Here is a 16,924-nt window from a genome sequence, read left to right as displayed (position 1 = left end):
AAATAAGGCCCAATACTGCCGCCAGCGATAAACCGCACCAAAAACTCACTCTTTGTATGTGCATTGGTTTTTCGGCAATCACTCTTGGATTATCATTCGCCCAAATGCGGCAACTCTGCTTATTGACGAATCCACTGAGATGAAAAAAGTGCGCGATATGCATTTTGATTTGAAAGCCCGTTTTCATAATAAGCCTGAATAACTTTAACGCATTGCTCGATTGTTTCCATGGTTCAAATTAAAATAGTCTAAAATTGAAAAGTGTCAAATGAAATGCAGAAAAAAACTTGACGTTTAGGTGTGCTTCCCATTCAATATCGGCCCTTAAAATTTAACCACTCTTTATAATTGGGTGTTTGACCGAGCTCGTCCTACTCCTCCTCCTATTTGTGCCGTGCGTCTTGATGTTTTCCCGACTCCCAACGGCAGATATTTTTATGAGGAGCTTTTTCATGGCAGAAATACACTTGGAGGTTAGCCATTGCCTGCCGAGGGACGACTGCTATTAGAAAAATGTTTTTGTTCCATTTTGGTGTTTTACCCAGATTCCAACCTACGTTCTGTCTGTGAAAAAATCCTTACTTATTAGAAATATAAGCAAAACTTCATAATAATATTTTTCAATACATATTTGAAATAGTTTTGGATGATTTCAGACATGGTTTTTGCCATAATATTTCAGAATTTTTTTTAAAATAGCAACTGTAAATTTTGAGGTATCACAAAATAAAAAAAATCATAATACAAATATGTATTTGTAAATAACGTGTCTTCTTATTTTCCTTAATATATCAGAAAATTAATATGAGACGCGAGGGCTTACATTTTTTTTTATTTTGGTGCACTGTGTAATTGCAGAAAATTAGGTGTTGTATGCATCACACATATATAAAGTAGGCATACTGTAAGTATAGTTTTCCGAAGATTCATAAGTTTTCGTCATTCGAGAAGACAATGCAAATAATTGAGAGATATCAAGCCAATACAGGCAAATTTAACTGTCGGCAGACCAAGAAAAAGAAAGATATCACACCCATATAGAATAAGTTTGTTTGCCCGCATTCACTCCCATCGGTATCAATAAATTTTCGTGACTCTAGAGGCGAAAATTGTAAAACACATGATATTGTTTTTGAGCGCAACCAAATGCATACTTCTGGAACTGGCATTCATAAGCATACAGTTCACAAAATTGCAACACACTTTTTCATTCGCTAATTTTTGTAATTTTAGTAGATTCAAAGTGCTACTTATATATGTATGCTGGCCTTGCTACGAACTGAATAGAACTACTACAAAGTCAAGTAGAATGTTTGTGATGATGAAAAATAAATGTTTTCGGGAATCCCAAAAAAACAAACTCTCAAAATTTTTCACGTCGATAGCAAATCAGAATTGGTGATCAGTGCGCTGATATTTGCCTCAAAATCCTATTGAAGATGGCACAGGCTTACGTAGCTATTAATCCAGTTAGATTATGTATATACTCGTACATACATATATTTTGCTTCACAAACCATCACGAAAAATCAGAAGAGGCAACGTAAAGGAGGCTTTCTAATGCCTGTGTGTTATGTGCATCATCACAGAGAGCAAAGAGTGACAAGGTACCGTAGTGATAAAGGCACTTATCTGTGAAGCGCGTTCGACGAACACAGTGTAGTTAGGAAAATTTGTTTGAAAATAAATATATTTTTTATCAATGCATTCAAAAATATCCTGAGAAAAATATATAACCCGCAATGACCATTTGAATGAAACACTATATTTTCTACAGTTTCCAGTGTCTGGCCCTTCGAGGCACTCGTCAGGCAATATACATATGTACCTATGCATTAATATCAGTCAGTCGATCTAAAAGTAGCTTAACGACAAGCAATCATATCATGTTAAGAAAGAGACGTGTCTCACTCTCTCAGCAGTTTCACTGATTTCCAGTGTTAAAATCGCCAGATTGGCGGCGCGCGTACAAAAAAAACGAAAACAAAATAATGCTTACCAAATATGATGTTTAATATTATAAGATTTATACAATGAAAAAGAAAGTAAATTCAGGAAATGGTAGTGATTCTTGAGTAAAGAAAAAAATTAAATCATTATTATTTTTGAAGTGAAACAAAAATTATGAGCTCATAGGAAAAATACAATTATAAATTTCATCATTATTTCTGAGTAAAAAAAAATTAAAAACATGTATCATTATTCTTGCATACAAATAAAAGAGAACATTATTCTTGAACTAGTAATCGAATCATGAGCGGAAAATAAAAACAGAAAAATAGTAAGACTGATCGATAAGAATTTAATTTTTTTTTTGCTGTCACCCATAGATTTTTTGTTACAGCTACTTACTGCAATTTTCACTATTATTACTTGCAGTGTTAAATTGTGAGTTAAGCATTCAAACGCTATTCGTTTTCAGTTTCTCGAAATGCAAGGGAGTATCAGTTATATGAACTGACTTTCAAAAGTCCGCGAAGAAATGTCATTGAACTGGTGAAAAGGGGTAATCTTGATTATTTTGGTTTCTCTGTAGCAGGATAAAGATTGGGAACACCAGTTGGACAAAAATAATGCGACATATGACTTTCAGGAAACTCATGATTTGGGCAGAGCTTGTAGACCACGTATCTGATTGCTATTTTTGCTTGACTTATATAGATAGAATGAATATGGCGTCAAAACGCAAAATATGCAAATGAATATTCTACAACACGACCCTCCTCACAGTGCTGATTTACTTATATCTGGAGTTCCAAATAAGACAAATGTCGCAGCAAATTAAGTTATCGATCAAGTGGTGAAATTCAAGATGAAATTCGAGATCAAGATTGAGAGATATTTTACGGACGTTTATTAGGACTATTATTATTATTATTATGAGGGAATTTGACATTGCAACCTGAAAGATCTATTGCGCCCCCTTCATGGATTCAGAGTATTTCTCTTAGTCCAACTTCTTCAATAAATTCTAGTATTTCTTCTATTTTATTGAGTTTGGTTACCTGTTTACCCAGGGGTTTGCGCCGCTTATGCATCAGTACCAGGTAAGGTTCCTTCTAGCAGAACCTGCCAGTTTTATTGAAGTATCTTACCTGGCTAGTAAGATTCAATTTATAATACGCTGTTACAATTTCTGTGATGGTTCTAAAATTATTTGTATTGATTGCGATCCCAAAACCGGCTTAGGCTAAAGCTGCTATCTTTGATTTTAATAGCGATAAACGATGTAGATTTTCCTAGTGTGATCTTCTTTGTCTTTCCTCTATTTCCTGAATAAGAGTAGAGAAGTCACAAGAAGCCTTTAAATGGGAGGCTAATGTATTTCCGATTTCATTCCCAGTATTCCTAAGTATCCTAGAATCCATGGACCAGGTACCCGGTTGTTCTGGCCTGAGATAGTCAGCTTATCAATACATTCTAGCACCATTTTTGATGTAACCTGGAAAGAGTTAAGAGCTTGGATTGCTGCCTGGCTATCAGTGAGGATAGCTAGGTTTCCGCTATTATAATTGCGTTCAAGGTTAAAATGAGCGCATCTTTCTATTGTGTAGACTTCCGCTCGAGATATACTTGTATTCTTTCCTACTACATTCGAGTATATTTTCCCAGGTTCGTGGACATGTGTCCCTCATTGAGGGATCCATGCATGTACCATGTTATAATACTCTAGTTTATCTTGTTGGTTTAAGTAACCCTTCGAAGTCATTTTATTGTTCAGCTCACTATTGACGCGTTTGACAAAAGTGAACATCGGCGGCATCATGTTGCATGGCATAGAGATCTCGGGGGCTAATTCGGCAAAAATATTTAAATTCCATTCGATTTTGATAAACGCCTGAGCCAGTGATAGTGTTGATTGTTCATGGATAGCCCTTCTCGCTTGGTGTGAGTTCTGGAAGAACAGTCAATTGATGTCGTGGGTCATGTAGGCACTAAGCTACTGTTATGCGAACACACGCAAGTCTTTATAACCTGGTTAATGTATTTATTGCCAATTGCTTCGTCGTGCGATTCTGTCTCATTGGAAATAATAGGCTTGACTATAGCCACGGCCATCTATCACATTAATTTTATTTTGTTTCTGCAATCGATTTACACTTTATGAATACTCGAATGGCCTTTCTTGCCATCTCTTCTAAGTATTCCTCTCACAGTAATTTTTAGTCAAATGTTAGACCCCTAGAATTTTACTTTCCTTTAAATTTTCAACTCAGTTCCATGGAAACAAATTGGTTAAAGATGTTTGTGTTTGTATTACTTTGCGAATGCTACGATGGTTGTCTTTGCTGGTTTTATGCTCATCCCCACTTTAATACCCTATCTTCTAGTTAGTTTTAATCCTAATTGAATTCTGTTACTTAGGGTCTCATCGAATTTCTTTCTATATGTTATAACTATGTCGTCAGCATAACCTTGAAATGGTAAGCAGTTGCTGTGTAATTCGATCAAGAGTTAATCTACACCGCTTTGCGAGCACCCTCTGGACCTCTACCTTGTCTAATCCAAGACCAACATCAAGTCAAGAACTCCATAAAAGTATGATGTTTAATTTTAAAAAATATTTATATTTGCAAGTTATAGTTCTTTGGTTTCTTTATAAAATATAAAGTTAATGTCACAAAAATATATGTGTGCCAAGCTTTTGCTACAACGCTTTTCCAACTTACGGCGTCAAAATAAAGTAAACAAAAATACAAAAAAGTGCGTGGGATAAATTAAAAGTTTGTCGATCAGTGTAATTAATTTTGAGTAAAAGAATTATACAGTAATTATTATTATTGAATGCAAAGCATATTAAAAGACTAATCACTACTCTTGAGCAAGAAAAAACTCAAATAAAGATATAATCATCAATCTTCAAAAAATTAATAAAGGAAAAATTAAAAAGTAGTCGAACAAAACACAAAAAGTTTAGTACAGAAAGTAGCTAACATTTTATTAGTACTTTAGTACATTTTACATTAGTAAAAAAAGCAAAAATCCAATTTTTATTTTCCAGCAAACAGAGGTACCTAAAACAGCAACCTACTTTTAAACTTCATTTTAGTTGTCAGTTTTATTTCTCATAAAATTAAAGACATTGCAAATGTTGTAGAATATATATATTTGTTTCTATGTACATATATACAAGGTGGCGGTAAATTTATAATTTTTGCAAATGACGTCGTACGTCAAGCATATTTGACACTTGTGAAAATAAAAAATTTCAATCCTTCAAAATAATTTGTTTTTCTTTTTAGTAAAAAAGTTATTCAAAAACAAAATTGTGTCACCCTGTAAATATAGTATATGTACAAATATTTCTCACTTTGCTGATTTCCCTATATATGCTAAGATAGAGGTGTGTTAATAGTAACCAACCCTGATTTATATTAAACGGATCTGTTCTCACTTTGGTCTTTAAATAACGTATTTGTTGGCAAAGCAAATATATATATACGAGTCAAATATTAACAAAGCTATTTTGCATTACTTTGGGATTTTGTCCAACAATTTTTATTATAATTCAAATTTGTGTTCTTCATCTTTTTTCTTTATGTCCATATAAAATAGTTTATAATGTATGAATTTTTCTTTTTGAAAAAAAAAAACACACACACTTATTTCACATTCTATATATCTCTACACGTGCTCATTTAGAAATGTTATTATTTTAAAAAGTTTTCTTGTGCTTGCAATTTTTCAAGAATTTAATCCTACAGTTCCCAGTTAATAGTTTTTAGTGCACTAGTGTTTGTTAAATATAATCAATAAATATCAAATATGCCTAAAGTAATATCACACGGTATACACAGCTATGAACAGTTAAAAAATAGTAATTCAAATATGAGAAATTGTTTTTTTTTTTTCGAAAACAAACAGAACAAATTTGTATGCATACATTATACTGGTGTACATATGTATTTGTATGAATGATATTGAAACAGTTGTTTTATGACGATAAGTAAGTCAAAGAATATTTAGGGCTTTTAGTTTAGTTAAAAAATGTAGCAGAAAGTGAAAAAATTGTAGGCTTTATAAAATCAGGTCTTTATTCAGATGTTTTGAAAGAATTATTTTTTTTTTGTATTTCAAACACCTCAGTTTTACTCAAACGCACCGAAACAGGGAATACATGATTATAGGTAAGAGGTATTTCTAGGCTAACTTCAACAACAGTTTTCGTTGTAGTTCGTCGTATTGCCCTCAAAATTGAACCCAAGAAGAATGTGCAATGCATATATATTAAACATTTTAGAAGTGTCAACGGCTTCTTTTTATTAAATTGACTCGCATTTTATTATTCCAAAATCCAATGGGATATGGAACTATTTACTCGACTTTTTTGAAATATTCTAAGTTCGAAAATTAGAGAAAGACTTCTTGAATTTTTTTTAAATTTTCAAGTTTGAAAATTAGATTTATATGATTTTTGTAGGAAAATGAACTATATTTTCATAATTCAAATAGTCAAAATTTCTCAATAAGACGCTAAAGTTATTGAACATACTGTATTTGACATCAACTTTTTTGCAATATTATAGTCAAATTTATTTATAATTTAGGTTAGATTTCAGAGCCTACAGCTCTTCACGAGTTGTAGGAAGACACACTTAAGCCAAACGCCCAATTATAATGCAACGTTAGAGACCAGCGTCCCTTTATTTTTTTATATGAAACGCTGGCAATACCAAATGTCCTCAACTGCAAGTCTGGTGGACATTTAAAGAAATACTTGATTAGATGAAGATGTCGCGTTTTTACCACCGTGGGATAGCGGCAGAGATAATGTTCAACATTTTTTATCTCGCACTCTTTCCTACAGAATCGACAGCAATTATTGTATTTAAGTGGAAATCGATTACTCTTCCGTGTGTTCCCATGACTCAGTGATAGCACTCATCACTGCAAGTAACGGACAACGAGATTAGTGCTTTAGATCTTATTTCTCCGCACCCAGGCTTGACATGTCTAATCACCGGACACGTGAATTCCCTGAAATACATATCTGCTTTTTGTCTGTCCAATAACTGCCGATGTATGCCGGAGTTTAAAGAAAAACAGAAAAACATCCACGATATACATAAGCAGACTTTATTGATACAACTTGGTGGCGTTCCTTGTGAGTTTATCTACGGTGCGTCTCCAAAGAATGCCCTTGCACTTTCAAAGGACTTCTAAATACATTCAACAACTACCTGTGAGGCTCTGCTATTCCTTTGCAAAGTTTTAGTTCAAGCCTGACTGTCAGATTATTTGGTCAAACTCTACGTTGAGAAAATAGCACCACGAAGTGAAAAAACCACCTCAATCATTGTTGTTAACTTAAGTTAATGGGTGCTACAAAGAGCCGTAGATTAAGTTTCAGTGAGAGCTCGTTTGAATAAATACCACTGTCAAACTTATGGTCTAGGCACTCATAGAATCATCGTTGAAGATGGTCGTAAGCAATGGCCACGTGACAAATGCCAACTTAATTATTTCAACATAAATATGTCAGTGCTGGACTAAGTAGAATATCTTATTAAAAAATGTTCTCAATAGTGATGCATAAAGTTCTGATTATAAAAAGTTCGATTCCTTTTTTTTTTGGGTTTTTACTTGCCCTAACAATACGACCTTACCCACTTAACACGTGACCTCATGATTTGATCTTATATGCTATAAACCCCTTAGTTACATTATGAACACATTTCTATTTTTTTATAAAAATATAGTTCGTACTACAACGAAAACCATATAACGCAAAGTTTCGGTTTATTAAATGTAATATTTCTTTAAAAAAATATAAACTAACAGACAACAATTTTTATAAAACAACAAAAGCAGGTAGAAGCAAAAACTTGATTTGAAGAGCTACAAAATTAGTGTAACAAGTTTACAAACTACTACAAATAAAGGGTTTCCTAATAGGGAAGGTTTGATATTGGTGTGAAAATAAAACAGTGTGCGTGAGGTACAAGGTGGCGCAAGATTTATAATTTTCCAAATGATGTCGTACGCCAATCATATGATATTTGACGCTCGTGAACTAGACAGCAGCAGTATACAAACAGAAAAGCGATGAAGCGCGTAAAGATCAAAATAAATATTTCCATTACTAAAAATAATATATTTTTATTCAACGAAAAAGTTATTCAAAAACAAAATTGGATGATTAATTTTGAGCCAGTTTATATTAAAGTATTGTTTTTCTTCGGCAATTATTTTAAAGGCCCATGTGTACCATTAGGTATGGAATACGATAATGTTAAAATTACCGCCGTAACTTCACACGGTGCCACATCCCATTAACGTTGGGCCGTTGCTATTGGAACTCCCTTTATAAAATCCATAATTAGAAAAACAAAAAATATTTACCTGATTTTATATAGCACTTTGACAGCTAGTTCTCATGATCTCATGCTATATATAATATTTGTATAATACTTTTGCAGTAGTTTATACGGTACAACAAATTTATTAGCTCAATCCCCTATCCCAGCTGTGTATTTTCCTACACCAGTTGCAACAATAGATTTGTAATTACTATAATTAGCAACGTTGTTTTAAAACATTATTAAATAAGTAGATACACACAAACACATATTCTTATATCCAACGAACAAACTGTATTAACTAGAAGCAAAAACAAAAAAAAAGCAACAAAAAGAGTGCCTTCTACTCTTATACATAGTTCATGTATTATTAGCAAAATAAAATTAAATAGATTATATGTATACATGCATACTCGTACATATTTACATAGTATACCATATACATACATATGTAGTATAAAATTCGATACCATGTGGGATACTAACATTTTGCGAAAAATCTTTATAGATGTGCAACTGGCGAGGCGTGGCCGAACATTATGCTGGCGTGCCTTAAGGGGAGGCCATGCGATGAAGAAGCCGACAAGGGCAACGAAACATGCGGTTCTACACTGGCATATGCATATTTTGTATCGTTTATATTCTTTTGCTCATTTCTCATGTTGAATTTATTCGTTGCCGTTATTATGGATAATTTCGATTATCTCACAAGAGACTCCAGTATATTGGGTGCCCATCATTTGGACGAGTTTGTTCGGATATGGGCCGAATATGATCCAAATGCGACGTAATTATCAATTTAATATATATTAAAAATAATTTGTATTATTATACATTTTTCTGTACAGTTCACAATTCAAATTCACAAAACAAAAAAAAAAAAAATTAAGCAAAATCACATTTGTTCGTTTGTGCATCTACATGTTTAGTCATTTTTTATGTCTGTGTGTTTCTTAATGTTGGAATCAATTAATCACTTTATTTGTGTTTTGTAAGTAAAATATTTTTATTGATCTGGTAACAACACTTGATTTTCATTTCTTCAATTTTCAAAGTGTTGGCATTACTGTAGGTTTTTATGTTATAAAAGTTGTATATTTAATTCATTTTCAATAATTTAGTCTTATATCCAACACGTTAAAGTTGTCCTATGTATATATGTATGTGTAGTAACATAATGCAAGCTTACTAAAATACCTGGAGAGGCTAAAGAAACTCAAACTCTTCATTAACAAAATTTTTTATTACTACAGGACGACCGAGTATAATTTTTAGAGGCAGAATCCATGCCGAACCGAACTCTGGCCAATTTTATCGAATTTCTGCCGAATTTAGATAAATAATATTTTGTTCGCCCTAAGGTACTAATCATTATTAATATTACTGGGCCATAATGCACTGCGTCCTTAAATGTGGTCTATTGCGCAGGACGTAAAGCCCATAATTAAAAGCTTTCGGTGAATTTGATTACCTCCACGGGCTTTTTGTTTCATACCAATAATGGGTTTTGAGCAGCACCGCCTGGTTGAGAGAGCGCTGTACATTTGCAGAAAATAAGTCCTGGCCTTTCATCATTCAGTTCGCAAAAACAGCAGACGCTGTTTCTTCTTATTCTTGATTGACGCGATAACCGCTTACGCGATTTTGGCCGTGTTTAACAAAGCGCGCCAGTCGTTTCTTTCTCGTGCTAACCGGCGCTAATTGGACATACCAAGTGAAACCAAGTCCTTCTCCACCTGATCTTTCCAACGCAGAGGAGGCCTTCCTCTTCCTCTGCTACCACCAGCTGGTACCGCAGCGTTTGTATCCATTCGGACGACATGAACCAGCCAACGTAGCCGCTGGATCTTTATTCGCTGCACTATGTCTATGTCGTCGTAAAGCTCATACAGCTCATCGTTCCATCGTCTGCGATATTCGCCGTTGTCAACGTGCAAAGGTCCAAAAATCTTATGCAGAATCTTTCTCTCGAACACTCCAAACGTCGCTTCATCGGATGTTGTCATCGTCCAAGCTTCTGCGCCATACGTTAGGACGGGCATGATGAGAGCCTTGTAGAGTGTTAGTTTTGTTCGTCGAGAGAGTATTTTACTGCTCAGTTGCCTACTTAGTCCAAAGTAGCACTTGTTGGCAAGAGAGATTCTGCGTTGGATTTCCAGGCTGACATTGTTATCGATGTTAATGCTGGTTCCTAAATAAACGAAGTCTTTTACAACCTCGAAATTATAACTGTCAACAGTGACGTGGGTGCCGATACGATTGTTAAGGCCGATGATGTCAATATCATCGGTATACGCCAATAATTGTACGCCCTTATAAAATATTGTGCCTGAGCGATTAAGATCTGCGGCTCGTACGATGCTCTCCAACATCAGGTCAAAGGAGTCACACGACAGCGAGTCACCCTGTTTGAAACCTCAATTGGTATCAAACGGCTCGGAGAGGTCCTTCCCAATTCTGACGGCGCTCCTGGTGTTGAGCAACGTCATCTTGCATAGTCGTATTAGTTTTGTGGGGATACCAAATTCAGACATAGCGGCATACAAGTAACTCCTTTCCGTGTTGGATATTACAATGGACATTATCACTTGGGCGTACATACATTACATACATTATGTGATTTCTACTTATATTCATACTTATATGTTACACATTATCACTATTTAATTTATTTCTCTTATCTGTAAATAATTCAGAGCTTTTGTGAAAGCTCTATTCTATATTAAATGATTATTATTTGTTCGTATTTGTTTCATATTGAATGAAAGTAAAACAAAACATGAAAACAATATCAATGAGATACTTCGAGGTATAGGAAAAACTAAAAAAAATCATTTCATACAACAAATTTTATGCGTAATTTTTATGTGTAATTTTTATTTTTATTGTATTTAAATGCAATTATAAAACTATGCTTTGAATTATGTTGGCCAATAACAATAACTAATATTACAAATTATTTTCCGTGTATAAAAAGTTTATTGCTAAATCTTCTCAACCAATATGCAATATGTAGATTCAATGAAAGCTTGAAAACCGCATTTGCTTTAAAAGCTTAAATTTCAAACCGTGAAAGTTGCTATCGCGCACTACTGCTTAGCAAACTAGTTTCTAAATTCAGAAATTTTGAACTCTTCGCTGTTATTGCTGAAAGCTCAAAGCAGATACTGGCTATTTTTCCACTTCAGAAAGCTTTAGATATCTGTTAATTATTACAATGGTTAGCAAAGGTTGCTTATCAATATACCTAAATAACCATCCAGCGATTGGAAATTAAAAAAGGGCTATTTTCGATTTAAATATGTATACATATTGAGCATTATCGAAAGTATTGCTAAAGCTTCTTGTTTACAACTTTCCAGCTTATTTCAGCTTGACAAAGCAATACAAAAATTAAAAAAAAATATTCAGCGCAAAATCGTATCTTATTATGCTTTAATAATTTTTATGTATGTAAATAAAATTTTGTCCATTGCTTTGTACTTATTTAGTAAATTTGTTTAATTTTCAGTACATATCTATTTTCTATATTCTGCTCAGTAATCGTAAAGAAGTTATTGCTTTTTTGTAAATCTGTCGTACTCGTATTCTTTGTGTCGTTGTGTGCACCACAACTTAATTGAAAATTTCCACGAAATTAATAAATTCTCTTACTTATTTACATACATGCTTTTTACAAAAAACCCAACAATAAATCGAAACAAAAACAAACTTAATTGAAATTAAAAAAAAAATAATCGCACAAAAATCCGAATCGAAAAAAAAATTTACGAAACCAAAATCTTAGTGGTAGAATACATTATACGGAGATGTATGATATGTTGAAAAATATGGATCCTCCGTTGGGGTTCGGTAACAAATGTCCCAATCGCCTCGCCTACAAGAAGCTAATACGTATGAATATGCCTTTGGATGACGAAATGAGAGTACAATTTACAACGACGCTTTTTGCGTTGATACGCGAAAATCTGAGTATAAAAATGAGATCTGGTGAGTTTTCGATAAAACTGCAAGATTTGTAATAGAAACTATTCAATTGCCAACTACCATAATAGAATTGTCATATCACACGTTGTTGTTGCTATTATTATTGTTACAGCGGAGGAAATGGATCAAGCGGATATGGAACTTAGGGAAACCATAACGAATATATGGCCTTTGCAAGCGAAGAAAATGTTGGATTTGCTTGTACCACCCATAGACCAACTGAATAAGGGGAAATTGTCAGTTGGTAAAGTGTACGCCGGTCTTTTAATATTGGAGTCGTGGCGTACGACGCGGTTTGGACAAATCGATTCTGGCATGCCGGTAAGTTTTTGCAATTTCAATTATATACACACACAGATATATACATATAAGAAAGAAATTGGCGTATTTACTTATAAGTATGGGAATCCATACACATACATATGTATATTTCGAAAGGAAAAACCAACACATCTACCTACATATTGTACGTGTATACATACATACATTGTACTCGTATGAGTTGGGAATTTTAGGAATTTTTTAGCTGTAAGTTGTAAATAAGAAACCATAGTGAAGAAAACTGTAAAATATTAGCACCAAGAAAATGGAATAACGAGTCGAAAGTCAATCGTAAGAAATATTATTTTTAAATAATTTTAATTTCTCGAATTTTTTTTGTAAAATTAATGGCGTAGAAAATATTTTAAAGGTTACAGGTAACTAAAATAAGTATTTATATCACTTGAGCTGAAAGTGTGTGCTTTTTGAATTTCAATATTTCATTAATTATATAGATACACTATATAGGAAAACACCTACCACGTCTTGAAATCAATTTTATTTACTAATAACCCGCAAAACCACTAAGATCCATAAATCAATTCTGGTTTGCAGATAAGCTTTGAACTCTCATCCCACCTGCCTTTCTCTGATCTTTAAATAGTATCTCTTTCCCTTAAGTAAAAATTCTGGCTGTCCACAATTCAAAGGTATCACAATTTTTTTTTTTAATATAGTCTAATAAAAATAATAGTCTAATTTTTCCTTGTTTCATAAAGAAACAAATACCTAACTAAAATACACAAGGTTTTCTAAAAAAAATTGTATACCTCATTATTGTAAAATATTTCAAATAGCAGCAGCTTAAAAAAACTGCAATTTTTAACTGACCATAAAAATCGTTTTCTTTTCTTTAGAAATTTTTTTTAAATCTTTTTTGTAAGATCGCCTTTTGTTAGCACGAGTTATGCTGTCCTCCAGTTTGAAAAACATGGCTTCGATAAAAACGCTTTCAAAATTTCAAGTCGTGTTTACTTTATATAAATAGTTTTTTCACAAATTAAGTAAAAATTAATAGTTTAATATTTTTGTCATCAATAATTCTCCGTGGATATTATTCTTGCGATATTTTTTACAACATTTAAGCAACACCCCTGGTTTCTCCAGATTTAACCGATAGACTTTTAGTTATTGACCTTAACCCGAAGGCAGCCTTTCTCCATGCTTCCTTATTAAGCAGAGTCCAGTGAGCATTTTCAGATAAGACTGCTTTATTACTAAGCTAAAAATAGCAATGAAATCGGTAGTGAACACTATGTGAGATGTACCACCATCTCGAAGTCTTCCAAAATAATGGCTCTATCTCACGAATGACTTCCTCGATATATATCCTAATGACTTAAATTATTATAGGTTTATTTGCCTAACATAAGTACTTCACCGCACTCCACAAAAAAAGTATAAGGGCGTCAAAGCGTAGCTCTGAGGTGGCCAATTGATATCGCCGAGTCGGTTGATAACATGAAAATATCAATAGTGGCATGTGGCAGATGGTATGGAGTAGACGGCATGGTGCGCTATCCTGCTTAAACAAATCAACATCAAGGTCCTTCTCTTTAATCTCCGGTCGCGGAAAATGGTTTATTATGGCTCTGTAGCGCTTTTTTCCAAAGTAAAATGAGCAAATAGGGTAATAATGTTACCGCTCTAAAACCCACTATAAACTGTCACTCTCTGAGAAAGAATTGACTTCGCAACGATAATGTGAGAATTTTCCTATCCACGGGAGTGACAGTATTGTTTGTTATACAAGCCGCCGAAATGAAAGTGCGCTTCTTCAAAAAAGATGATTTTGACTTATGAGTTTCCCAGTTATGACCCAATGAACTTACATTTTGAACGTTGTTCACGCGTAAAGCGATTCGTTTCGTTGCGCGGAGATATGATATCGACTTTCTGTCAAAATTTCCAGGAGGAAAGGCGAACACTGTTTCCTGACATTAATGAAAAAGAACTACTACATGGACACCCAGTATTAATTGAACTATTTAAAGGACTCTGACTTGCACTTACGGCGTGATCGAGTGGAAACCGGTGAAAAGTCAAACATACATAGCTAATAAGAAAGGTATTACTAAGGGTATCCCTGAGTCTAGTATCAGCCACTGTACACTATTTTGCAGATCGCATTACAGCTATTTTGTTCCAGTGTTCTTTCCCTTCATTTCGAAGCAAAGGATCAGGATTTTATGAGTAGATATCTGTCTATATGTTCTGGTCCAATTGGTAACAGTATTTTTAAGCCAAGTTAATCTAACCTAACCTCTGAAAAAAGAAAAAAATACCATTCCAATTGCAGCCCCTCTCGACCTAGTATGAATAGATCGGTTTTTCGGTTTACAGGCAATAATTTGCAAATATAGTGCAAAGGTGGGGTTTCACCTAGGACTTCCGAGTATATAAATTTAGTTTAAGCGCGTATCGGGAAATTCTATATCATTCTGTTTCTTTGACTACAGTTTTGCTGCATATTGCTTTTGTACGGCCCGCTTCTGTTGTGAATTAAATCGATTATATTAATCTAGTCTGTTTTGGGCCATTTGCTAATATAAAATATATATAAAATTGTCATAAAAAAGTGTTATGAATGGTAATTTTAGTATTGAAATTGTATTGTATAGAAAAATCAAGATCAAAATATTTTACAACAACATTTATACTTAAATCTAAAAAAGCATATATGACCACGACTTTGACCTCGAAATGCAATTATACGACTCTCCAAACTCTTAAGGTGAACTTAACTTGTGTTTCGAGTGAGGGAAAATTTTAATACGAGTTCGATTTGGCTAAACGGGTAGAATCGAAATAAAATTTGTTTAAACTATTTTTGATTGCACTTAATAGCTGAGTAAAACTAACTCGTTTATCTATTTTTTTATTAAGTCAAACAATGATTTGAGTGAAATTGAAATTCGAAAAGCACCACTTCAGCAAAATCTATACACAACACTTAGTTTTCTTTTTCCTAAGTCACCAGTTGACGTTTGCCAATCACTGTAGGTACTCTATCCCTGGGTAGTGATTATATTTAAATTAAAAACCAATATGCTCATGCACAAATTTAAATTTAGAACGTTTATTATAAACTAAACTAAAATTAAAAAAAAAGTTAACTAAATTCAGCAAAACTCTTTCCGATAAGTTTATAATGCAAATCATTTCTTCTCACTTGTTTGTATGTAAAATGTGTAAAAACGTTTTAAAAAATGCAGAATTGGAAGGAGGTATATACATACATATACAACAACAAATATGCATCTTTTAGTTAAGAGTTTATAATTCCAACTCCGTATGAAGTTCGATTTTTAAAGTTGAAAAAAAAAAAATGTTAATAATTTAATTGAAAAAAAAAGAAATATGTTTACTTTATAAAAGAGTTGTAAATTTGCCCTGTAACTGTAGGGATTGATGTTTTTCTTGTACAATGTTGCAGATAATCCAATTATGTAGGTTATTGTTTAAAATTATATGTATTTTTAATATTAAATGACCATAGCAAAGTATTTTGAAAAATATTCTTTGGAATGCACAGAGTTTAAATCGAAGTAAAAACTGTGATTTGAAAACAAAAAACTGTTTTGAACGTTACAAATACAATTTTTTAGCTTAATTGTCCTTCAAAATCTTTTTGGAGTTTTACGCTCAATATACAGGGTTGGCCATTTAGAGAGAAAGTATTTACTTTGGAAAATGAAAAGACCTTTATGGCACTCACTTATTATAGTTAAAGAAGATTTCTTCTAACTAAATACTTTTTGAAGATGATATCTCGCAAATTACCACTTTTGCTCTTTTCGGCGTTTTCCAACACGTTGGTGAATAAACATTGCCGAAATGGCATCGATTTCCCGACGTATGTTGATATTTAATTGAGATAGATAAATCACTTTGCTGCTTGGCGTATACCTTCACACTTCAGAGTCCTGTAATATAAAATCGGATGATTTGGATGGTAAGTCAAAATCGTCATTAGTAGTTATGTAAATTAGATTCGACTGTTCGTTAAGCTGTATGGCTTGCGTCCTCGATTTTTGAAACCGGCAGTGTTATTCTCACAAGAGATGAGCAGCCCAAAATTCATTATCATGGCTTGAGTTAGCGCCAAATTGCGAGCTTGCTGTACACTTACGGTAACTACATCAGCGTTTTGAAAAACCAGGCGAAATCTGCACTAAATTTATCTTTGTTTATACAGAAGCTGCTCTTCAATTATTTGAGAGATTTTCGGGACATAAAATCGAAAAATTTGCTTATTTACACCTTCATCTCCATTCCATTGGGAAGTGACTCCACAGACATGATAATTTGAATAA

At 33.4% G+C, this 16,924-nt stretch overlaps 1 protein-coding gene across 3 annotated transcripts in view; it reads left to right on the top strand.

The window, feature by feature from the left end:
* The window catches only part of LOC129237120 (voltage-dependent calcium channel type A subunit alpha-1), a 241,212-nt gene that overhangs the window by 175,443 nt on the left and 48,845 nt on the right, over window positions 1–16,924 (top strand). For all 3 annotated transcript variants that reach the window (XM_054871587.1, XM_054871590.1, XM_054871589.1), the window contains 3 exons: window positions 8,809–9,087; window positions 12,088–12,290; window positions 12,400–12,608. In XM_054871587.1, coding sequence (XP_054727562.1) covers window positions 8,809–9,087; window positions 12,088–12,290; window positions 12,400–12,608 — 691 coding nt within the window. The remainder of the gene's footprint in view (window positions 1–8,808; window positions 9,088–12,087; window positions 12,291–12,399; window positions 12,609–16,924) is intronic.

This window comes from Anastrepha obliqua, chromosome 2 (assembly GCF_027943255.1).
Source record: "Anastrepha obliqua isolate idAnaObli1 chromosome 2, idAnaObli1_1.0, whole genome shotgun sequence".
In the NCBI taxonomy this organism is placed as follows: Eukaryota; Metazoa; Arthropoda; class Insecta; order Diptera; family Tephritidae; genus Anastrepha; species Anastrepha obliqua.
This window is presented reverse-complemented; position numbering and strand designations above follow the sequence as displayed.